The sequence below is a fragment of the Bombus pascuorum genome, chromosome 14 (genome assembly GCF_905332965.1).
Source record: "Bombus pascuorum chromosome 14, iyBomPasc1.1, whole genome shotgun sequence".
Lineage (NCBI taxonomy): Eukaryota > Metazoa > Arthropoda > Insecta > Hymenoptera > Apidae > Bombus > Bombus pascuorum.
The window spans coordinates 7,069,851-7,096,534 of NC_083501.1; the positions used below are offsets into that span (position 1 = coordinate 7,069,851).

A 26,684-nucleotide genomic window follows, 5' to 3' on the forward strand; every position below is an offset into this window, starting at 1 on the left:
AACCGTCAACGTGCGTGATTAACGAAGCACGCGAGGGCAGCGATGCGGTTCTGTGCAATTCCGAATGCACGAGTGCATCACGCGCATCAATTACGCGGAATCGGTGCCGAAGCCAAATTTTTCGCGCCACCATACATATGTATCATTTCAAGGTGATTAACTAAAACTAACCGGTAATTACGTATGTTATCGGGTATATTACTTTTACTATTACAGTACTCGAACAACATCCAGCTTACCATCGACAACTTTTACTGTAAAATTTAATTAGCGTCGTAGTAACGAGACACGGTTGTATCGAGTTTCAAATTTTTGCTTAGCATAATCAGGATAGTCGTGCTTCGCCGCGGCGGTAATATAGTTTCGAAATGTTTCGTACAAATGTTTCCATAAGTATTTTCGTCAGACGTTATATTGGATAATCTTAATACGATCGTAGTCGATAAATAGATATTGAGTAATCGTAACAACGTATGCTCCTCGTTCAAAGATTCCGTTAACGTGTGAAAAAGCATATAACAGGGAAATATAAAAGAATTCAGCGAAAAACGGGACGGGAAGTTCTTTCGCTAGGTTTTTGCCAGATGAAATGATTTTCATACTATCGTGATATCGATCAAAGAGTTACGCACAGCATCCGGAATACAAATGCCGTTAATGCAAAAGGATGCTTTGGTACTTTGAAACCACTTTATACACATATATGTACGTACGTATTGTGTAGATGTAGCTATTATAAAGTAAACACATCTAATCTTATCCGATATATATTGCCGTGCTGCGATTTAATTTTCTCAGAGACTTATTTTAGAGATGCACCTTAGACCCGGAACTTTTTAACCAAGTTTCGCACGCTTCGCTATATTCCGCTCGTCACACGTGAACGGAATACTAAAATTTCTGCATAATTTAATTAAACGATACTAATAATTATATAACATAATTTAATTAAACGTAATTGAAGCGTCGCGTTACGAGCAAGGCAGCGTACTTAGCCAAATGAAATATCAAATTTAAGAAAACTACAGTCCCGACCCGCCCCATCCCGTTGCAAATATAGAGTCCGCCCTCTTGCTTTCCTCGATTTTTCAAAAAGACCATTCCCGTAAAAGCTTTCAGTTGCCTGACTGAAAGACGAATCGGAGGGGGGTGGATTAAATTTTTTATCGTTTCACGTCCATGTCCGTCATAAAGAAGTTAGCAGGAAAGTTTGATATATGAAGAAATGTTGGTAAAGGAGATGAATTATTATATAATTAGACATAGTTTTATATATAGAATATCGACTGAAATATAGAGTAAGGTAGAATCGTTTGTACCATACCACATAGTAGTCATATAGCCATTCGACTTGGCAGTATGTATGTATATGAATTAATAGTACATACTCGAGTGAAGCTAAGTAATCTGGCATGAATAATTTTCTACAAGCTGCTCATCAAAAGTTGAAAGAGGGATGAATTCGATATAACTGCTCCTCAACAGACGTTCAATTTTTATAACGAAGCGAAATATTCACCTTTTCTATGCAGCCGTTAGTTAATACGAACTGAAGCATCACCGCGTATCGAATTGCAAATGCGATGTCCCGAGCTTTCACGGCAATGAGAAAGATTGCCATCGTAATTCAGAATATCCAATAGCAACCGAGTGAAAAAGAAAAATGCGTTGCGCTGTCTTTCTTTGCTTAACTTCGGTCTCTATAGACTCGCGTCGACTTTGCAGCCAGAGTTTGTCCGTTGCTTCTTTTGCTTTACTTACACGCTCAATTTCAAATCGAACGGATTTCAGTATAAAATCGACATAGCAGAATTGTCAATTTATATCTCTCTACCATTTCTACGTTTCCCGATCCACCGTACATACGAAGGACGCGTTTGTTCCCGTTATTATAAACTGGAATTTTTAAGAAAAGCAAAAATATAAATATATATAAAATTATTGTACATGCTCGTCTAGATATAGAACAGAAGAAAATAATCGTCTCGTTATTTAATTCCGATTCAGGATATACGTATACGGTAATGTTAGAGGTTGTGTTGTGTAAAAACACACAATTACTTCGTTAACTCTGATACTTCAATAGCACAGCTATTTCCTACCGCGATTGCATCGGGCTTAATTGCCCGTTAAGTCAACCTAATAACAATCTATTCTTCTGATATATTCTATTCCCTCGAATCAAACGCGTTTCCTTGCTATTCTAAATATACGTACAGAATAACCGAATGATTTCATATAATATTGCTAACAATTGAATTATTAGGTTACGACGTACAAAATGTTCAATTGCGTTATATCGTTCCTGCGTGTCGACGCCAACGGTTTCTTGTTTTCCAATAAACATTTTTATCCGCAACATTTTTATTTCCGACATAAACAATTTTTATCCTGCAAACATTTACGTACATAGACAGGCGGTTGTTAATATTCAGCGATTCATGAATCGTTAAAAACCATACATTTCCTATCATATTATAATCCAATAATCCAACATTTCAAATCGTATTACAAATTCAACAATCCAATTATCAATAACAATGGCTCGTACAAAACCTAGCGGTTGTTCAACCATTTCTTATTTATTCTATATTCATCAAAATACAAATGCTAAAAATCAGCGCAACAAGCAACAATAATAGCAACGATTGGAAAAACCTAGAGAGAGACGAATGCAGAACGGGGTGGGAAAAAAGTGCATCGAAGCCAATCAATTACAGGAAATAAAAACGATCAGGCACGATACGAGGGCCATATTCCTGCTGTCAATCGAGTGCTCGGTTACATAATTGAATCAATAAATGCGGAACGATAGCCATTGGATGAGCACCACTGCCATAACTATTTCCAATGTTTTAAGGGTACAGTCGCGGACAAGAGTTTCTCGTCGGTCAAGACACAAGCCTGGCTTGGCCACCAATGGTATTTATAGCGTTAATCTCGTTTCTCCGCTACAGCTGCATCGCCTGCGAACCCCCAACGCCATTGATATCGCAATTGCATCTACCGGCCCTTCTTTTTTTCCTTCTTTTCCCTCTTTTCTCTCTCTTTCTCCTTCTACTCTTCCTCCTCCTCCTCCTCCACCATTTCTCCTCCCTCTTACGTTTTTACCATCCCCTCCGAAACGTTGTACGTGTCCGCGTGCCGCGTAGTCACTTGGTTGCTGTGCATGGATTTTCGTGGCGCGTTTCTGCCTTCATTATTTACCCGCACACACACTCCAATTACCATCGCGCGTACCGGCCCTGCCAAATATTTCTCCGCGGCATCGAGAACGACAGCGCATGTATTATTCAGCGTGCGTTGTCGATGCCTCGTTCAAGCACATTTTATCCATGTACACACACGGAACGTTACGATCGGTTTATTATTTATGCTCGTTGTCAGTCATGACCAGTGGCGCTCAACGTGTTAATTTGCTAGGACCTTAGAGAGAGAGAGAGAGAGAGGAAAAGCAAAAAAAAAATTGGCTGGACTTTGTTCTCGTACACGTCGAATTTCTGAACTTTCTTTTTTATAACGTACGATAGTTTCTCGGTGGAATCCAAAGATAGTAGTTTCAAAGCAGGGAGATTAATTATGTACACATATTCTAAATTTTACTTCGACAGACACACACACACACACACGATAGAAAAAATATTTGAACACTTACCGTGGAAGATTTTTAATTAATAATAATATTGAAATTGTACGAATATACACAGGTATTAAATTTGAAATATAGCAGAATGTTTTGCACGCGTATTATGAATGTATTAAATTACGAGAATTGCAGGGCTCCTTTTCTCGCGAATAATTAATAATTACATTCGCTGTTTCAAACTTGTGAAATGCAAATCGACATTTCTTTTATTCATTTTACACTGGAATATTATACGTATACACGGCCGGTGAAATAATAATTTTGTTCAAATCCTTTCTCGTAGCCATTAATTAATTCGAGTACCTTTAGAGGATATTAATTAAATCCAATATAAACCGACGTGGCGTTAATAAATTTATTAGTCGATACGTCTTAATACCGCCCCCTGCAAACTTGCTTCTATGCTTTCAACGATCGATATATAAAGTTAAATTCGATAAGAATATAAAGGATCTGTTCTTCTTTCTAAAAATTCTTTCGATATAACGTTTTATAGAGGGATAATTTGTAAAACGAGGGCTTAATTGATTACTAATCGATTCGTCGTGTTAGTAGTGGTGCGAGTGCTGCTTTTCGATGGAAAATAGGTCAAGCAAATGACTTTATGAACTTAATGAGCAGAAGAACGATCTACTCTCTCCCTCTCCCTCTCTCTCTCTCCCTCTCTTTCTTTGCAAAAACTTGGGCAAGCTTTTTGAAATGGAACGAAACACCCTGGATATCTTTTTGCCTTGAGAACCGCTTTCTTCTTCTGGAAAGCTAGAAAATCTTTAAAAGTCATGCAGCTGGAACTAGCGAACAAAAGAACGAAGGAAATGTAAGAGGGTGGCAAAGAGAGAAGGTACGACGAGGAAGACAAAATGATTATTCCGTGTAGAAATACTAACTACAAATGGAATATCGTCTCATTTCTGTAATTGCTCTTAAGGGGAACTGGTTTCCGAGAGCAGCATCACGCTAATCGCATGAAGAAGCGAATGCATCAGTGAATAGCCGCTACAGACCGTGTACTACTGAAAAGTGTTAATCCTTTAACTGTGAATAATTACGTCCGGGCAAAAGGCGCGATACGATGGGATTTTCTCGCTAAACACGACTAAATAATATTCTTCGTTTGGCGAGTTACGAGTAGATTTACATCGGAAGAATATTTTTTCCATCGATGTTTTTTATCTATCATAAATAATATTCGTGCGTTTCTAATTTAACAAGCGAATGAAACAGAGAAGGAAACATAATAAATTTCGTTTACTTTTTGTACCGAGAACATTTTATATAATTGAGAAGCTTTCTGGAAGAAAGATTCATAAGACAAAACAGTGAATTACGTAAATCGCGTTGGAAGTTTTAGTTTTCTACTACTAAAGGAGTTTCTTTCCTTTGTGTTTACATAATAAACAAAAATTTAATAATACCTCGTCTATTCGTCTAACAAATACAATAATCTAGTACGAGATACGAATGATAACTTATCTTTCTTTTCGCGTTATTATCAATTTTATTATACTTGGTTTTATTTCCTCTATAGGCCCTTGCTCGAGATAGCCCTTCAATCATTTTTTATGGACAATATGTATGATGATTTCAATTTCGTTTTTATCTCATTTAATCTTATTTTTTCAACCAAACACCGTAATATTCAGTTTGTTGTGCTTCTTCGAGTTTTATGTAATAGCCTGGGTTTCCTCTGGCAACCAGAGCCAACACTGGATGAGACAAGAAAGAAAAAGGAACGAGAAAAAGAGTCCTGCGCGTAACGTTTTAAGGCCACGCAGAGAAATATGATGTGTAGCACGTTTTCATAATACGAGATTACCAGTGTGTTTCGTACTTCAGCATTAAACAATTACGGATTCATAACTCTTAGTTGATATTCCATGAGAATAGAAAAGGATGAGAACGACCTTTTCAAATAGTCCTATGCTAATTAACTCCTTTCACTTTGAATAAATATTCCTAGACGAGTATAGAATAGATTTACCGCTTTGTTATAAAACGAAATAAGCCTTGAAGAACATTGAAGTTTCGCTCGAGTGTTTCTCAAATTTTAATGGTCAATTTAAAAATTACATTGAAGTTGACTCTCGTAATAAATGGAAGATAATAAACGATAAAAGATACAAATATTTGTCAAAATCCCGTAAAAAGACGTGTTGTCCGATTCTAAGAATAAAAATGACAAACAGTTTTTCACGTCTACAAATTCTACGCTTTATCTCGTTTAATTGCCGACATGACTCAAACAATAAATATTTGAAATCCCAGTATCGTAACCATTTTCAAACTGAATTATTTTCGTTATGCGGTAATTCTGAGAAATTGAAACGTTGAGTTTATTACATTAGAATAGATCCGACAGGATGTTGAGTCACGAGTATAAAGTGTTTAAGAAACAAGCCAGCACACTTTAGTTGCAACTTAATATTCTACTACGGTCATTATCATCCAGATGTTTTCTGACCGGCCATAGAAACAAAGATATCGATTTGTCTGGTCTCTCTAACATGGGTTCTACCAACTTGTATGCGTGTATCGTACATTTTATTTCGTGATTAACCGCGATGTTCGTTACAAGTAAACCTAACGTTCAAATCGACATGGCGAATAAAAATACGCGATGGAAAAGTAAAACGAAAATTGTTTGATAGTCATGAGATACGAATACGAGTTGACTGATTTTCTTTACTCGAACTGACGATGAATATAAATATAAGCAGACACAGATCGTTTGCTTCGCTTATCAATTAATTATAGCAAAAGAAAATAAAAATTACGGTCGTATTATATTCTAAAATAGTAGACAGATAGTAGAAAAGAAATGCACGCGATTAAAATTACACGGTAGTACCGAGTTTAAAATTATAGTTCATAACCCGAAATTATACGAGGATACCGAGTTCCATTGAATATTTCGAATATCGTTAATTTTATGTTTCTCTACCCATAAAAGTACGGTTTTCATTCTTAAGTATAGCGTGTATAATGCATTTACGTGCTTTACATATTTCGAGTTAAGAATGCGTTAAAAAAATGGTTGAAAAAAAAAATGACGAGGAGATATCGCAACGCAGTGATTGTATTAAGTAACAGAACGCAGATTCTAAACACAGGAAGTTTTATCCACTCATACATATTAACAAGGGCAATATATTAATATAAATAATGCATACGAAACAGGATCCTCCTGAACAATGTTTCATGATTATCGCATAAAAAGCATATATAAAAAAAAAAAAACGAGGAATTCTTCTCATTTAATCGTGAACACAATGAGATACATTATATAATTGGCCACCAATAAAACGACGAATTAACTTATTTCTCGTCCTGTAATCGCTAAAATGAATATAAAAAGAGACGTCGTTAAGTAATTCCTACGCTTATTCAACTCTTGGTTTACGTAAGAAAGCGAAATGTTAACATTTTCGTTTACAGTCGGGGAAAAAGCGAACTGCCGGTAACACTTAATTGCAACAATCGATCTGTTACATAATTAATGAACTTGTTTGTTCTTTATCGACGGTAAAAAACGGGAGATTAAAAACGGGAGAAAAAAGAAAACAAGGAACAAACCGTTACGGATTTCGCTTTAAGTCTCTGTAAGAGCTTAGGGAAAGTGTGCTCTATCAATTAAAGATCAAAGCGTTTCGATTTCCTGCAAATCTTTATCCCACGCGATAACAGCAGAATGCAAGAAAAAAGAAACGGAGGATTTAAAATATTATCCCATCGTGAATTTCAATAGCATCGCATCAATCAATATTGTGGACTCTATAAATCGAGAAATAAAGAAAAACGATCGTGTTACAGGCAGACCTTGTTTCTTCAAATTTATCTTGGAATCTACGGTTGAAAGATATATGCTATGAAAGATCTTATCGCAATAATAATATAAATAAAAATTCCATAATATATAACTCATATAGATTCTTTCCCAGAAAGTTTCTTACTTCTTGTATTATGTGTATTGTATTATATAAAGGTAAATTGTTTGTTCTTTGAAAAGTTCAAATATCAATCACGTACTCAAATAAAAGCAAAAGTTGCAGTTAATCAATAATAAGGCTTCTGAGAAGCAATAATACAACCTCAAAATTTTAACATGGAACGTTAATATCGATCGCGTAACGGATAATATTTGCAAGCAATTATGCAATTTAAACAATTCTCTAATGTAGTCTAAATCTAATCTAAATATGGCTCTCAGAAAAGGAAAGAAAAGAAAGGATCAGATATGGAGCAGTGGCTCCCTCTCTATTTACCTCTACTGTAGTGTATATGTTTGTCACGAACATATATAATTATATATACATGCACGCATATACCAAGCTGCCCAAAGACCCTTCAAAACACTTAGTCTTTCTTGTGATTTCATTCCTTCAGTCTCTCTCTCTCTCTCTCTCTCTCTCTCTCTCTCTCTCTCTCTCTCTCTCTCATTACCTTTTGTGTACATATACTATCTGTGTCCATGTTTATCTGTCTCTCTTTCCTGATGACACTTCGCTCTAAAAGAAGCTATAGTTGTATCTCTCTCGCGCATCGAGGTCTCAAACAGTGTCTGTCTCCCTCTACAATGAATTTTACTAAGCGCTTTAAGCGCCCGTCACAATCAGTGAGTCACCTCAAAACATTAAGCGACGATTCACAAACGAATACATCGAGAATGAATATACGGGTAGGAAACTTTCTATTCGTCACTCGGATATATGTACATATGTATATTTCTTGTTCCTTTGAAAGTTATTTGCTGCGTTTATTTTTCAGTCGGAGGAAGCGAAAGGGAGAGGAAGAAGCCGAATCGACGTTATGAAATTAACGTAAGGCAAGCAGAGAGATTGTTTTAATATAAATTTTTTTAATATAAGACAATATAAGATTCTTTTAATATAAAATATCGATATCGCGATGAATTTTTTAACTAATTAAATCTTTCTGTTCTCCTTGAGTCTACACGATTCAAAATTATTGTTATATTTCAATAGATATTATTAAAATATAGATAGTCTTGAAATATTTAGTTTTTAATATTCAATGTAATTCTACTGGCTTTGTGTTCCACGAATTTTATGAATAAAATATCCCAAGGAAAGAAGATACATGAATACATGGAAATGTAAGAAAGAAGCCAGTGGAACAACAAGATTAAAAGAATTTTCTCGAAAAAAAAAAAAAACGATGATTTTTATTCGAATAATTTTATTAAGATTATAAATGGAATTTAGTCGGTTCAACGCTTAAAAACTATTTACCCTACGTACTTGGTATTCGCATTGAAATTTAAATATTAGGTTCGTTCAAAGTACATAGTATACAATCTGTTAGGGGAAGTTCTTGATGGGTTTATTACATAGGCAGACATAGTTTCCCGAGCAAATATACCGCTACTAGAATGATTTATTCTACTTCGGCAATCGATACCAACCTTAAAGTGCATCTAGAATGAGCTTACGTTGATTACTAATTGTTGCAAGTTAAACACTCAACAAAAACTATTTAACCTTACAACATTTCGTCGAATCATTCTAATAAATGTAAAGAATATGCACGTGGAAAATTTCTATTCACCTACTCGAGAGATTAAACATATCTGTTTAAGTTTAAAACGATAAATCTATAGATATACATATATCATTCGTATTAAAAACGCCCGAAGATATCAAAGGAAATAACGTTCGCTTTTATATCCTCTATATTCGTCGTACAGTCTGCTTCAAAATTTATTCATACCGTCCCAGCATATTACATACATTGAAATCGATACACAACGTTCACACACGTGTTCCTATTTTCACTTGGATTTAGATCCCCATTACACGTCGAGAGCTGTTTGTGAGACAGCCTTTAGGCTACGCTCGCACACATATCTCGATAGCGATGGGTGCATATTTTTCTCGTATTAACGATATTTCCTGCAATTTTATACGTATAATATAAATATTCTTATTAGACAATCTTTCGAATTAGAAATAATGAAAATCCTTCGAACGAACGTGTAATCACTTGTAACTTTAATTCGAAATTAAATAACAAATTTTATTAAAGCTTGTTGCACGTGTATTATTATTATTATTATTATAAATTTGTGAAACGTAATAAAAACGTAGATAATAGACTTAATCTACTTTGGACAAAAAGCTGAAAATTCTTCAAATCATTGTAATCGTTTATGACTTTAATTCGTTGTGCCTAAAAATTTTTTTTTAAATCCATTACGTGCGATTAGGTTGTTAACCATAGTGTAGTATGACCGTAATGAAATGTAAATTCGAGAAGTAATAGAGTTGTATGTTGTTGATAAAATGGAAAGTTTGTTGAACAGTGTTTGACCTGATCGGATACGGCTCAAAGCCATCGCTATCAATGGACTCACGTATGCCGCAGTAAAGTAACGCCTGTATACAGGAGTGAATCGACACAGGGGAAGACACACACGAACAGAGTACGTGTATGCACACTCGATTCACGATATACGAGGAATTTGACTCAGGTATATACGTTACACGCACACGCCTTCCTCTGTAATACGAATCAACGAATAGGCACACTTGACTCGTCAGCGCATCACCTCACGCAACATTTACAGAGGCATTTAACCCTTTGCGGTTGCTGGTATTTTTCTTCTTTCGAACAATTTGCATCAATGGTCGAAGAAATATTTCAGTTAAAATTCCATGAATCGTAAGCAATTTTATTTTAAAGAGTAGAATTATTTCAGAAACAGAGTTTAGAATACAGCGAAATGAAGATTATTATAATTTATGGAAGTTGTGGATTTATGGAATATTTAGAGATGTAAAATTCTGCAGAACGTACGTAACATAAAAAGTGTATAAAATATCCAAAGTAAAGTACATGTCGTAATGTTTACTAGATGAAACAAATCTCTATCTAGGTTGTATTTTTTTAATCATAAAAAAGAATGCCTAGAAAAAGGATTGAATATGCAGAAACATAGGCAGTGCAATTATAATGATTGAAAAATATAAGAAATATATATTTGATTCAATAAAATGAAAAGAGCTTTGATAACATGAAATTGATTATCGAATTTAAAAATCGCTTATCACGGCCTTCGTATTTAAACGATAAATTAAATCTCCATTTAGGTATCTCCTGTTTCTTTAATTGCTTTCATGAAAATATGAATTTGCATAAAAATTGCCAACTTAGTAATTAGCAAGGAAATGAGAATGAACAAACGTAGTAAATGAACCTTTGTCGGTTCTCTGGGCGTAGAATTGTTTGGGTGACGGTCATTTATTTTTAAACGAAATATCGCTCGATGGATTCACGAGTGTAATCAGTTCTCGCTATTCTCGATCGAATCACTCTGTTAATTGTACGCATTATTTACCGAGCTTTCTCGTCCCATCGAGCGGGGCTAAATTTTTCTCGAGGGTCATCCATTTCAATTAAAACGAGTGGAACGAATTTCGCTGCAATTCACCGCGAGATCCATACAGTTCGGAAAGTAATTCATACAGTCCGCGAGAATGTGTATAATACGCGGAAACATTTTTGCCGAGCGGAGAAGGCAATTACGTGTTTCGAACGAGCGCACGTTACTTTTAACAACATTTTATCGTAGTAACGAGGGTTTCGACTTCGAGTCCAGCTTTTGCGAAAATTTATTAACTACCAGATCGTGCGGAATTTCAAGACAGCATAACTATCAAAACACATAACACTCGGCAAAAATTCGTAAGAAATGCTTTGTTTTTTTAGAACAGATAAATAAATACATATAAAAATGCTTGATATTATTTTATATCTATTTTCACTTCTAAAAAAAGTATTTAATTCGACAATTATTGCTAATTTGATAACGATATATTAATTAATCCCAAGTAATTAATATTTCGTGTAAGCTTATTTTTCACGATCAAATTATTTTTCGATTAAGCTCGTTTCTCATTGTCCGATGGTATTTCAAATAATTTATTCATATTTCGGAGTATTCTTCTTTTAAATCGTTTTATGTGTGTCTCACGTATAATCAATTTAGCATTCTTTTCACTGCTTCTAACATATTTATGACCCAAGACTCGCGCACAGTATCGTACTATATATTCCCGATACATTTATAAAGAACCGCTAGATTGAAAAGTTGTTTAAATTGTTGGTGGATTAAAATTTTAACCGAAGAAGAAAATAAAAAAGGACAAACAAGATGAATGCAGTTCGATGCAGGCACACGATTCTCGTCGGTCAAATATATCTTTTCAATGTTTTGTCCTCGTAGAATCGACCGCATCGAGGCAAAAGTGACATCCCCAACATCCTCCCTCCTCCTTTTCTTTTCTCTCCTCTTCTTTATTCGCATTCTCGCATATCACCCTTCCATTCTCTCTGTTCTCCCTCCTCTTCTTCATTCTTACTCTTCCTGTCTTGTTTGCTTTTAGCTCGGTCTCCCCGTGAGATCTTGTTCTCTTGTCATAATTATTATTATTGGTCTGAAAAGTGACTCCATACAAGACAACGAAAGTTTATAAGTAATAAAAGATATTCGGGAGCGACTGATACGTGATTCTCCCTCCGAGCTGTCGACAAAAGTCGAGCTAAGGCCCTACACGCCAGATCAGAAGTCACCTTGGAGATGGCTCCGAAAATGGAACCGGTTCCCAGCTCATATAATTGGGTCCCGCTTTGACTGGCCCTCTTTGAGAATAATCAACGTTTATTTCGCCGTTTAGCGCGAGCTGGGTGTCAGCCCATTCAAGCTGACCTTTTGTTCCTCTTGACGGAGAAATTGTTGCCCGGTTTTTAGCTAGAAAACAATTTTTATTCGTTTCTATCCTCTCGCTGCGCTCAGTGCATATGCAAAGGTACGCGTGATTTGTATTTAACGCTATCGTCCTCGTGTCTATATAACTCCAGAAATAGTTATTATTAAAACATAAATAGTTTCTAAATATTTGCTTTCAATGTTTAATATAATTTTACCATTTTTTTTTTTTTCTTTTTTGTGTATCGCGTTTCTGAATAAAACACTGCGAAAGACGAAGACATCCAAAGGTATCTCATAAGCCGAAATTAACTCGTTGAAGGCCAACAACGATTTCATCTGCAATTTTGGTTCAATTACGTTATTTAATTCTATCGAAATCACATTGTGAAATCATATTCTGTGCTACAGCGAAAAGGAATTCCAAGAATTTGCTCAATATCTTTTCTCGTTACCATTTCTTCTATGGATATATTTCATTTATTTCCTCTTCTCCGGGTACTTACAATTTTATGAAGAACTTTTGCATTTACGCAACTTTTATACCTTATTTCTCTGCTTGGTCTTTAATGGATTAAATTCTCAACGTAATAAAGGTGACTTAAATATTCAGTTTCGGAACAGGAAATTCTTTCAGTATAGAGAAAATTGTGCAGGCTATAGAATGAATGGTAATCAAGATATACGACGAATACGCCGTAGACTCCACTCAACAGGAAAGAAGAAGAGAGTAAAAGAGAGATGATATAACGTCAAATATCCTGTAAAAACATACCTTTATTTCCATCCCATACACTTTCACATTCCGTATTTTATTCGACGATATCCGTAAGTAAATATCCCAATAATATATATATATATATATGTACATGTGCGTATAGCGAATATACGAACACGGAGAAAATATTTTTCGAAACGCGTATGTTTCAACGAAATCATAGTGCAGACGGAAAAATAATTTCTTTTGAAAAAATTTCGAAATATCGCGTTCGACATTTTTCGCTCCCGGATGTTTAATCCTTTTACCATATTGGGTAGCGAGTATTTCATTTTGTTTGGTTTCTATAATTTTCTTCAATTTTGTCTGTCATTCAAGGGTTCCTGTATCAAACGAGACAGAATAGAATAAAAGCTAATTGTATTTTTTTTTTAACGAGACAGACCCTTTGACCAAGGATGTAAATCAATCACGGGTTTTCTCTAATCCGAAGGATGAAAGGAAGGGCGAGATACCTTTATTTAGGTACAATCGCTAAGAAACGGAAACGAAATCCCTCGACTTTGCGAAAGGGGAAACATTTCTCGAGCAAGAGAACCACCCTGACGAGCAATTTTGTCTGAAACTGACTGAGATAAAAGTCGAGAAGGTATGTATATCGCGACTAAATTTTGACTTTAAAACGAATTCGATTTGAATTTAAAATGAGCCAGCCGCAAAATTTGAGAAAACCGTGGACAATTTTCGAAAGTTTTTCATTTAAGTCTCCTCCAACTTAACGAAATGAAAAGAACAAAAAAGAATAGGAACGAACGTTGTTACAACGGTTTAGTTAAACTTTTGGAATCATGTTTTATTAATTTCAACGATGAAAGAACATTAGAGAAATGCAAATTTATAATTAATTTCGAACAAAGTTACGACACTCGTTTCGCTAGATTTCGAGGAAAATGTAACGAAGAAGGTTGCTCACAATAACCGGGCGACTTTGCAGATCGTAAGTTGTTATCTTTATGAAAGTTTATCGTGGCATCTTGCACGGCTATGGCACGGAACTGATTACGTTTCAAACTAATTTCGGTTAATTTACACGTGCTCCGTTAATAGATGCAACGATTCGTCTCTCTCTTTCTCCCTCTTCCTTTTTCATTACGCCTGGTTAATTACTCCCATGAACCAAAAACTTCCTAGTCGAATTATTTCTATCGAATAACAAGCAAGAGCGTTTTCTGTTTTTCCCATTTCACTGGGAATCTGTAAAACGTGCAACTACCAGTCGGATTGAAACTCCTCTTTAATAAGTCCTTTTGATGTCTCGCTCGTAAAAACTGTCTGTCGTAATTTCTATTAATGTTATAAACTGCGAGAAACACGGAGTTCTATGTTTTAATTAGAGACTTTTCATGCCTCATATTTTTTCATTTAGAAGCTCGCTGTGTTGTACGCTCTTAATATCCAAATTTCATCGTTGATGGAATTCTCTTTTCTCTCTCGTTTGTAAGTCGAAAAGAAGAAACCCGAAACATATACTGAAACCTCTTCGCTCTTTATTCAACTACAAAAACCACTAGTTTCCTCTTTTTACAGAAGGAAGAATCGTTAGTTATTTCCTGGGTCTTTTGACATAATTCAATTATTATTATTAGTAAAATCGTACAAATCACAATTTACGAATTAGCTAGTATTGATAAATACTCTCACGTAACAGTAATAAAAGTGTTCCGATAATCAGAAGAAGAGAGAATTGGAAAAAAAGAGAAGACAAAAATGTTGAATTTTGATTCCCTTCGATCGAGCATCGGTAATAGGTATGATAAAGTCGTGGAAATCAAATGGCAATTGAAAAATAACGAATGGATTTGGACAGGCGGAACGATTGGACGACAAAAGCGCAAAAAATCCAGTGAATTTGGAAAACGTGCGGACGCTGTAAAAACAGACGCTGCGATATTCGATAAACATGAACCTGGAAACGAACGTAAGTAAGTGGGCTGGCAAACGAACAAATCAAATGGCATTTCGATTACAACGACGCGATATAAAATTCTTTAAAGTCCGCTGGAACTTTAATCAAGGATTAGTTTAATCGAAAACACTGCTTCAATTTGTTTTCTATCCAAATAGTTTATCGTAATACTCTCGATAAGAGACATTCAAAGATTCGAAAGAGGCGATTCAAATTATATCATAATAAAAGCATCATGGAAAAAAAAGAAGGCAATAATATGCGTTACAAAGTTTATCACGAGCGAAGAAAATTTGTTTTATTTTTTAAAGCAATCGCCGATAACACTCCGACACTACTAGTCTGATAATGGATTATCGGTCGAACCAGATCGTATCGCCCAGATTAGAAACACTGTGAAACTGTTTTGCAATTAATCGTAATATCTATTATAGTTACCAGCGCCCCAAAATGAATTATTCAAAAGTACAAACGAACACAATACGCTCGAATCGCTGGAGAATCGATATGGAATATATAGAAGAATGTCGAGAACGAGTTCCACTTTTTTTTTCCCTCTTCTAAATGAAACTTTCCACCGTGAAGCCGGTTAAATAGTATCTTAATGATGCAATTGTACAGGTAGTAATGCTCCATGGAAATACTCGTGCTGCAACGTAACGCATTGCAAATACGAACACGAAACAACAATTACGTTTACCATTGTACGGATATATGACAATAAAATAATTGATAATATTATTCGCGATAGCGTTACTGGATTGTAGAAAAATATAACGACTATTGGGAATTTAAATTTAAAATTCATATTTCCCACGTGGAAAATTTAAAATAAGAAAGTTTTTCAATTTAAATTTAGATCTTTATAGGTTTTATATGTATCAAATGTTTCTTTGGAATTAGTTAATCCACGTTTGAACCACATCGGGAAAATTGTTTCTGTACCTACGTACATGTAGTTTCGCATAGATAACGCAACGCGAGTTTCTGTTTCTCAATCGCGCGCAATCAGTGGTTTTACGAAGAGAGTGGGGTGTACAAAGCAACGGCGCATGCGCGCCAATACCGACAAACAGTGTATTCGCGTTTATAGATCCGATATCATATTATTATTAAATCCTGGCGCAAGAAATATATTGCTGAACGGTCGAAAGAATCCAGGTTATTTCGTAACGTACGATTTTAATTTATTCACTTTGCTTATCAGCAATATTTCTCCTTTTTTCCCTTCCTTTTCTAACTTATTATCATTCTTCTAGTTATAATATTTTGCTAAATAACGAAGATAGGAGCTATAAGATTACGCTCTTCCCGTTTAATTACTTTGTTACGCGATACTGCAAATGTTGGTCGATAATTTTCCTCTTTTCTTTATTGATTCATAAACAAAGTTACTTTGTTTATTTACGACGTTACGACAATAAATTAAATTCTCGTCGTAGACTCAAAGCGCTCGTGTTCCATTCGTTTGATTCTAACAATCGACGATTAACCTTTGAAACAAATGAAATAAAATGATCATATTTTGAAATTCCCTCTTTCGCCCTTTACGATTCTTTTCTTGTTAAACTCGCCGTTATTTTTACTATTGATTTTGCATAAAGAGGCACAAAGTTAGGCTATAAAACGCGAAGTTAATTTAAAGACTACGATCAAGCAAAGAACTCGAGTCATTAAACTCGTTTAATTACAGCTCTGTGTAGACTTAATTATCAGAATTCTTTACTCGCCTACATTCTCGTGTTTCTTTTATGCGCTTCATGTTCGAAAATATCGCGAAAAGAAAATGTAAGCAATAAATAGAAATAGTACGAGGTCGTGAAGCCTGGGAGAAATAAATATGTATAAAGTAACGAGCATTTTGTAATAAAACATTACATTGTATCGCGACATTACACGCGATTCTCGACTTTTTTTTCTGTCACATTGCAACATTATACATGTACGTACGTATCCGCTGATTGTAACAATGTTGTCGACTCTCGATAGTCTACATAGGCCAGTTTTCAACGTAAATTGAAATTCTGATCGTCTCTTTCGCTCCCTGTTTCTCTATTTCTATTTGGTTATTATTAAATCACGAACGAAAGAAATATACACACAACCGGTGAACGTACGGAAGAATCTAGGTTATTCCGTGACGCGCAACTTTAATGCATCTCTACTTCGTTTATTTATAAGTATTTTTGACATTTTTGCCGATTTTTCGACCGCGTATAATCGAGCGCCTGATTACGTTCCCATTTTTCTGTGCTAAAAATAGAAATCATGTCAGCTGAAAAAGAAAAAAAACAAGAAAGAAATGCAAGTCACAAATTCATTCGTTATACTTATAAACAATCTCCCTCTTTTCTACAATGCTATGAAAGAAAGCTTAGTTGAACTTGCATTATGCGAAACATTAGCACGTATAATAAATCACGAGTATCGTGATTGTAATAATAAAATGTAAAACCAACTTAAAAATATAGTAGAAAAGTTACGAGATGTTTACTGCGATCATATACTCGATAACACGAATAGTTGACTGAAACGTATAATTAGTGTTAAAGGTGGTCTGTTATAAATAACTTATTGATATAACGATAATAACAGTAATTTACATTTTTCTCCGTAGTCAATTTACAATGTAAACAATTTCGTGACCTTTGTGCAGCGCATACTTGCAATAAATATGTTGCAACTTGTATATATATTTTCGTTTCAATTTATTTTTTCTCATTTTTTCGTTTTACCAACGTAATCGTGTGCTATATTATACAAAATCAAAATATTTTGTATAACACACATAATAATTTACTTGATTAGTTATTTATTTCTCTTTTGCATCTTGTGTACAGTTTACAGGAAATTTATCCTGCTTCTAAATGTGTGTGTGTGTGTGTGTGTGTGTAAAGGGGATCCCTTCACGTAATGATATACCGAGAAAATGTTTCTATATATACGTGTTCAAATATTTTTATGAGTCATCCTGTATATAAATATCAATATCAATTCGTGAAACATGAAAGATCTAAAATGTATATATTCTAAAATATTACCGCGATATCGAATGATTACGATAATGCGATTCAGCATCAATCGGAGATTGTTCATCAGATGAATTCAATTATTTTATAACAACACAGCTTATTCCTCTGAAATTTACAATAATATCATTCGATAATTAATTCCCGGCAAATTGAATGTTCGCGTTGTAATTTCTGAATACGAAAAGAATCGGCTGTTTAATAGGATTCAGGTTCAAAAGCGTATATCATCGAGCATAATATACATATGTATGTATATCTTTTTTTTTTCCTTGAAAGAAGTTTCTTTATGTTATAACACACTCGTCTCTCGTAGACAGAGCTATTTATTAAATACCTCGAAACGATAGAGTCACGGATTTACCGATTACAGTATGTTATTCATAGCATGGTATTACTTTGTATTCGAATTACACGAGAACTGTCCCGCGAGATTGTTTGAATCGCATGAATTCAGCTTCCTGTAGGCAACGCTCGCCTATTATTTCACAATCGACGATGATTTCATTCGACCATTTCAATCCCTTCATCCGTTGTCGAGCTTAATTTATATAATCATCTGTTATTTTTTATTCCTCTTTCTCTTTTCTTTTTCTCCTTTCTCGACGCACAGATTAATCTCTCTAACCCCTTCTCTCTCACCACCCACGTATCGCATTCAATACGTTTCTCTTTCAGAACTCTGTTCATCATTATTTTCAACGTTCTCTCTAAACAGCGTGTGCTCCAGGTGAGCTCATTTTAAATTGCGCCAGTCGAATACCAATGAATCTTTCATTTAACCTTCTGCACTATTTTTCCTACCTGCATACGACGATACAAATTAATTAAAAAGAAAAAAAAAAGTGATTCTTGAAAAAGGAAGATAAATCTGCTACCATCGTAGAGTATTTTTATTATAGTCGTGTACAATTTTTCATCGTGCACTCGTATCTACGCTCTGTTTGGTTACGAGCTTTTGTGTTAAAAATAGGATTCGAACTGTTACGGTGTTGTCTGTAACAACTTCAATCCGAAAATATTCAGAGTAAAAAATATAAAAAAAGCATGCACACATTTTATAAATAACAAATAGTGCCTCTCACGCGCCTCTGTTGAAGGGTTAAAGGGACAACGGCGCTTTATTTAGCGTTCTGCCTCTAGAATCTCTTTCCCGACACTCTGGGGAATGTTTGGGATATCGCGAACCTTAAATGTCCCCTTTCAGGTTCCATCCAATTTCAATTTTTCGAATCTCACGTTTTATACGCTTCAGCGTTATATTTTAATAAGTTGTTAATTAACGGAACTTTATAAAAGCAAGTTGAATGCCAGGCTGTGCAGCCGTAATTGAATAGAATAATAAAAATTACCCGAACGAGATAAATTTATTTTCGGTAAAACTGGTTTTATATTTTAGTTTATCGCGTCGTATCTGCTATTAATACCAAAACTAATGGAAAAGCAATTTTCCTCACATGCTAAAAAGAAATTCGGTCCTGAAAGGATTAAAACTGAACGAACTGCCGTTTACTTATTATTAAGACAATATCATCCTCGTTATTGCCATACCAGATCGCAAGATATTTTTATGGGCACCATATCCATTCAATTTTCATTCGAGTTTTATACGAACGTGTACAATGTACGCTTTTGCCTTGTTCTTTTTGCTCAGGATGAATCGTCGAACCGTAATAGCAAAGTAATTTTCCCACACACAAGGCTCGCTCAAAATTACATTTATACTTCGTTACTCGGCTGAAATCGTGCTCCAGGCTAACGAAACAATTATATTCACTTCTTTGTACACTTAAATAAACGAGCATCCGATTATTAATCGGTCGTGTTTTAAGCCCCTCTTATAACCGCTCGACGAATTAAACTTTCAATCGAATAATTTATCCGATTACTGTTATTGCTCGTTCTAATTTCACGTTTCGAATATACGCTTCCCCTCTTCCGACTTATTTTTCAAATACATAGAAGCTAATCCACGGTCGTGAAACACGTTTGAGAAACTGCTTTATAAGTGAAAGTACATAACTAGACTCCCCTCGGGAGTGTGCACCGGATTGATCGGACCATGGGTTTCAGACTTTTTTCATGTCCGGCTATCTTTAAGGCCGGATATGCGCACGCTCACGCTACTAGTCTCCCTTTGAATAAAAGTTTTTACATCTACGAACATCATCGATGATTCACATACTGTTAAAGTTATATGAAAAATTGTATTTTATTAGAAATAGTTATAATATAACGAAACACAGGGATATGCAATGCATAACATATCGTAGCTATAGCGTAAACAACTAATCACTATTGCTGTATCAATAACGCTAACTAGACAAAATTTCTTCCTCCGAGTCATTCTCCATGCAATCGTATTTTCCTATCGTTAAAAAACTAAAATCCAATACGTTGTTAGAATTACGTAAATGGCTACAGAAAGTTATTCGCACGTTACTGTATTTATTACAACATTTACACGTTAAATAATTCAATTCGATTGTATATAATTTTCAGGATGAAATGTTAACGTCTTAAACCCGAATACGGGCAATTTTTTATCACTGTATAAATAGAAAAATTCTAATATTTATTAACGCCGTACATTTTTTCCAAATGCAATCGAATTACGAATATTCAGCGCAGTTTATAGTCGGATAGTTCAAATATATGTAGATACGTATGTATATACGGCAAAGCATCGGGCAAAGATTTTCCAACAGTTCCGAAAACATCAAAAGCAAGCTGCCGCGGGAACAAGAAAACAGTGGATGAAAAAGGGAAAAAATATGGGAGGGTGGGAATGAAGGGAGAGAGTGCCGAGCGACAGTGAGTGAAACAGAGACATACAGAGAGACAAAAAGGGGCTGTGTGTGCACGCGTACGTGTGTACACACTTGGGACGGCCTGTTAAATAAGCTGACACTCAAAAAGTGGGCGGCTGACAGTTCGAAGGGAGTCGCGCGAAATCACAAATCCCTTCGAGCGCTTTTGTAATAACTTTAGACCCGCGGTTTCAAGAAATTAATCGCGCCTCTACCATCCACCATCGAAGGATTTCGCGTTTTACAAAATACCAACCAACCGAGATGAAATCAATTTTTCCCCATCTCTTCCCCTCATCTTTTTTTCATTTTTCATTTTGCATTTTACAGATATTTTCGTGTTTTATTGGCTTTCTTCCTCTTCCCTTTTCCCCCCTTTATTTTGCAGTTTCCAAACAATTTTTATTAACCTTTTGTAAACTAAAAAGTAGCTGGAGTTGCAGATGTTTTTTTTCCATGGCATTTCCGGTATCTCTAACGTTAATACTTTATCTACGCTACGTACAATCGTTGCTCGTGTGTACGTGTGTTCGTCAGAAAGTTATCTGTAATTTGACGTTCCAGAAATTTATGCGGATTAAGTTCTCCAGCAACGGCAAGAAATATTCGAACGAAGGAAAAAACTAAATTATGGCTTGTCGTCGACATCGATTCGGGCTACCCCTCGTTTCTCTTTCAATTCCACGCACGCTACGAGAAGTTCAACGAATTCGCGAAAAAAATTGTTTTCCAATTAACTCAATCGTAAATTATACTAAAAAAACAAAAAAAGGAAAAGCCAGCTTGCGAATAACTATAAAAATAACTCTCGGTGTTTCTACTGTCATAAAAAGGGAACCAAACTATATATAAATGTATAATGGTAAAAAACAAAGAATATAGTTTCACCAAGTTTCGTACGTAACGTTAACGCAAAGTTCAAGAAAAAGGATAATTTCAGTAAGACGCAAAGTGGAACATAAACGAAAACGAAGCATCGTATAAATAATACAATCGCGTAGTCGTAGATACTTCTGACAGCAAACTATAAAGCCAACAAATAGCCGGTATCTTTCATAAAGTATTATTAATTCCTCCGATAACGTGATATTTTATTCATGGAGGCGAAAGTGTCGATAAAGCACAGAGTCGCGGCGCGTTCCACACCTAATTTTCTCCAGAACCGAAGAAACAACTTGATCAATGCGCATTCGTGATCCTCGATCTTCCTCCCCGGCGTTATTTTGTCGAAAGAAATTTTTCGATTATCGAGATAAAAAAGCAAAATTTGTTCTCATCCAAATGAAAAAGAGATAATATTTTCTTCGACTTTGTAAAAAACAGACATAAAGTCAGTGTATCGATACGTCCCTTCCTTGCAAAGTTGCTAAAGATTGACGAAAAAGAATAGAGTTACCTTCATTTTCTCAGAATCCCTTCAGTACTACTCTTCTACCTAGAATCAATGAAACTTATTAATTCAACGTTACGTTTAAAATAGCAGAATTCGTATGAACGACGATTGAAAGTTAATTCAGAGCGATTGAAAATTGAAGCTGTATGCATCTAGTGAATAGCGAACAACGTTCGAAAGTCGAAACGCAATCGACAATAACAAAGCTCGTTCTGATAATTTTATTTATTTTTCGATTTACCAGCACTCATCGAATAGATGTATCGAGAAAGCAGTAGAGTAACGATTATGTAAGTGCATTTGTGAATGCACTGATCGATGCATTATATGTATTTGTTGCTTGTGGAGCGCGCGCTGCATAATCGATGGAATGCTAGGCAGAGACGAGAGATTGCTGTTTTCCTTTTTCCTCTGGCTTTTCTTCTTTTCCCTTTATTTCAACCAGTCAATATAAATTTCGATATTTCACCGGTTGGAAAAAGGCAATTACTTTTAATACGTGTCAGCATGGACATGCACGATGGTAATCACATCTGTCATAAGCATATGGCGAAGATAAGTTATCGCTGGTAACTCGATTCACTCGTACGTATACAGACAAACGAATTCCATCTTTGACGATGATTACGACTGGAAATTATGATTCTCTCTTACTTATTTGTTTTTGTGGAAACGACGCTGTGCTGGCGAAACATTCTCAATCGTTAATGAAGCTCGATTGATGTATAATTAGTAATTACGACTTCAACGAATATAATTGGCAATTTTTTCATTCTCTATTCGCTGGTTCATCGAATACTACGATAGGAAATTGTTTTCCAACCGAGAAGAATTTCTAACGTTTCCAGAGAATCCTATAGGCGTATAGTTACATTTAATTAACGAAACGAGGGCAACTTGTGCGATAAATATCTTGTAATTTCTATGTACATCTACAGATTAATTTCAAATCTGATCCATAGAATCGTGACAATCGTGGCTTGGTACATTACCAATGAAATATTAAAATGTTTCATATTTACGAGCCAGCGTATGTACGCGATTAACGTTCGACTCTGAAGAAACGAATTACTTTCATGTGTTCATTCATTCTAAGAAAATTACACGAGTAATAACAAAGTCCAAGGTGAATAAAAAAAAATAGTATTTGCAACATCGTCGCATTTTTTGCCTTTCTATTTACGGAGTTGATCAATGTAGCTTTCGAACGACTCGTATGTACAATCTTAAAGACTGGAATCCGCATGGTAGGTAGTGAACGTGTTAAACTTGATCTCGCCACGAATGAATAATAATCTTTACAACACGGAGACAATACATGGAACAGAGAGCTAAACTTTCTCCGACCGACTAGATTCTATCAAAGTATACAATTTATGCTAACTTGGCTAACGTAACGAACAGGATTGTCCCTAATAACTCGTGTCAGCAGTTGATCCGGCGCAAAGCAAATAATGAAAACGCAACGAGGGGGACAAGAGAAACGAACAGCATTTCGTGTGTTGGGACGCGTATTCGAATGACCGTGCGAACTGGAAAGTCGTCGGTGTGCAACATGATATCGTCGGTGTGCATGATTGTTTCAAGCAGGCTCTCGTTGCGATGCGGTAATTAATTCGACGGTCCCGCGGAATGTAAATCATCGTTATCGAAATGAATGCCAATGAAGCGTTTTTGTGCAAGGGAAAACCCTCGTGCAGCGCCGTTACGCTGGCTGGATTGATCGAAGATCATTCCAAAACCTTGCGAGCAAACTCGCAACGTGTTTTGCTTCGCATGCGAGTAACTTATTGCCTCAAACTCGTTCGAAATTGCAGGGATATCGATTTCTGAATAGAACGATAGAATCGTTGGAATGTGTACAAAGGAAAAGGATTTGCCCCCCGTTCGATACATTTTCGAGAGTCGTGGAGAAGTTTTGTAATACGAAACAAGTTACTACGACACATCGATCCGACGTAATATTATAGTTATAGGTTATTGGATTTTTAGCAAAGTTCCTGTAGCTGGAAGTTTATAACTTAAGATAAATTATCGATGGTCTGTAAAATGTAATTAAAAGTTGAGCGTAAGTAATATTTGGACGTGGCTCGTTTTCATTTTGTTCAAACTTTCAAGAATACACGGCCAGACACGGTTGACCTAAATCTAAAAGTTATAGGTTATTTCGTAGTACGCTAAAAATTTCAGTGAACTAAAGTGAACCTGCCTCGGCTCGTAGAAATAGAATTTACGAGCAAATAAAAATTACGTTCTTAAACAATAGCTCGACTTTTGTTACGCGCAAGATGTTCAGAAATGAACAAACTTTCGGCCGAATGAATCGAAACACGTACGCCAACGTTCGAGGTGAAAATGATTGCAGCGATACGAAATGAAAATAGTAGCAACAATATTGAAAAACAGATTGTACTTTTAACGAGCTCGAAACTCACATAATATGAAATTAGTTTTTAGTTTTGTTTTACGTTGGATAGCAACTACGCCAACTGCGCCAGAAAAATTAACAATTCGATACCACCGTTCCCAAAGCTGTTTCCTTCTATAATATGGGAAAAATAATTCCATTGTTTTCCTGTAATTTAGAAGTTATATAAATGCTCATATTTATAAATAACTTTCGAATCTTATCGAAGAACATTTAATTTAAAAGGTCTGGAATTAAAAATTTAATTCTAATTCAAATATTCAAATCTTAAATATTAGATTTTCAAATTTCATAACAACGGATATATTTAATTGCAATTTCAACACGCCTCCTATCGCGCATAATCGCTAATTATTTCACTCAATTACTACGTTTCCATCTCGGAACATCGACATTTTATCGACGATCCGAGACTTTTGAACGGTACTGTAGCATCATCTTAATAATAAACGTCCACCTGCAAATACATAATCCTGCAGCAGGATTTAACGACGGGGATGGCTACGAGTTTTCTTGGCGTTAGATCACCGATTATTGGGATCGATCGGGAACGATTCACCTGCCTGTGGCTTGGGTTGCGAGCAATCGCGATCCACTATGAGGAGGAGAGTATTATTTAAAGAGCCTGTATCTGGATAGAGCGTGTGTCTCGACCTCTAGCATAATCGCGAGACACCTGGAGATCGTTGGTGTATGTTAGCTGCTGAGAAACCGGTTTCCACTAAGCTACAACCGAAAAGAAAATTTCAATAATGGTTATTACGCATCTATTCAGACGTTTTCTTGGGAAGTCTTGTTTGTTCGATTAATTAGAAATTCCCCAGGCCGTTCAACGATAAACGAACGTTTTAGCGACCAATATAGCAACAAAACAACTACATATTTCTTCATTATTTTCTTCTATATCGAGTTAAATGCTTTTAACAATCCAGCAATATATTTCTCAAATTGTAAACCTTCTTGCAAACTTCTTATTTTCGATTAACCAGCAGGGCATTAAGTACAACAATTAATTATTATTTTTAGAAACGTTGAATTGGTTTAATAGTAGTTGAATAGCAATAGTGAATTTTCCAACACACGTTTACCCAAGTATTATAACGTTACGTGGGTATTGGCTGACAAAATTGAAATAACAATTTAATTAAGTTTCAGTCGTAAATAAGCAGTGAGCTATTTGGTATTCAATTTGACCTAATAAATAGCTGCGCGTAATTAGAAAAGCTCTGAGCGTCGATGCGTTGAAGGAAACGACATTGAAATATTAAAGCAAGAAATCACAATTATAGAATGCGAGTTAATTAAAACTTTCTTGTCGTTCAGAAATTCTTGCTCAGTAAGTTTAATAGAAAGTAAGTACGTTACAAACAAACAAGAATAAAAACTAGTCAATAGGCAACAATGATCATTAACAACTCATTAATATTAATTTTACTAGCGAGATTTTCATCGATTTCTACGGACGAGGACGTTCCTTCTCAATTTACTAATGATTCACTTTGTGAGTCCCGGAACAAACAAGGAAACAATTAAAATCGCTTTCCAAATGATAAAACAACTTCTCGAATAAATATGGAATTATTATAATTAAACTACACTTGATGTTTATGCATTTATGGAAAATTTCAAAATGTAAGAATTTAATTTAAATGCGTATATGTATATGAACAAACGTACAATGTACTTCACGCTATTATGTTTTATAATCACATTACTTACTGAAAAAAAAGATACCTATTTAAGTTTCATATTTTCCAACTAATTAAAAAAAAAAAGTATGAATTTACATAAACGTTCACGGCCCAACAATAATATGATAAATATAACGTAATTAATAATAATTGATAAATGATACTACAATAATTTTTCTATTACCTAATGTCTCAAAATTCATTTCAATAAATTATGATACACGTACTAGACGAACAAGAATCTTGAACAGGAATGGTTAATGAAAAACAAGCTGTCC

The 26,684-nt window shown here is 35.2% G+C and overlaps 2 protein-coding genes across 4 annotated transcripts in view; one reads left to right on the forward strand and one right to left on the reverse strand.

The window, feature by feature from the left end:
• LOC132913927 (mastermind-like domain-containing protein 1) overlaps positions 1–26,684 on the reverse strand; it is a 173,631-nt gene that overhangs the window by 130,638 nt on the left and 16,309 nt on the right. The window contains exon 2 of one of the 3 annotated variants that reach the window (XM_060972591.1): positions 22,291–22,329. The exons of the other annotated variants lie outside the window; for them this stretch is intronic. Coding sequence (XP_060828574.1) covers positions 22,291–22,296 — 6 coding nt within the window. The 5' untranslated portion in view covers positions 22,297–22,329. The remainder of the gene's footprint in view (positions 1–22,290; positions 22,330–26,684) is intronic. 3 annotated transcript variants of the gene reach the window in all.
• LOC132913952 (transmembrane protein 230) overlaps positions 1–26,684 on the forward strand; it is a 133,697-nt gene that overhangs the window by 70,119 nt on the left and 36,894 nt on the right. The window lies entirely within an intron of this gene.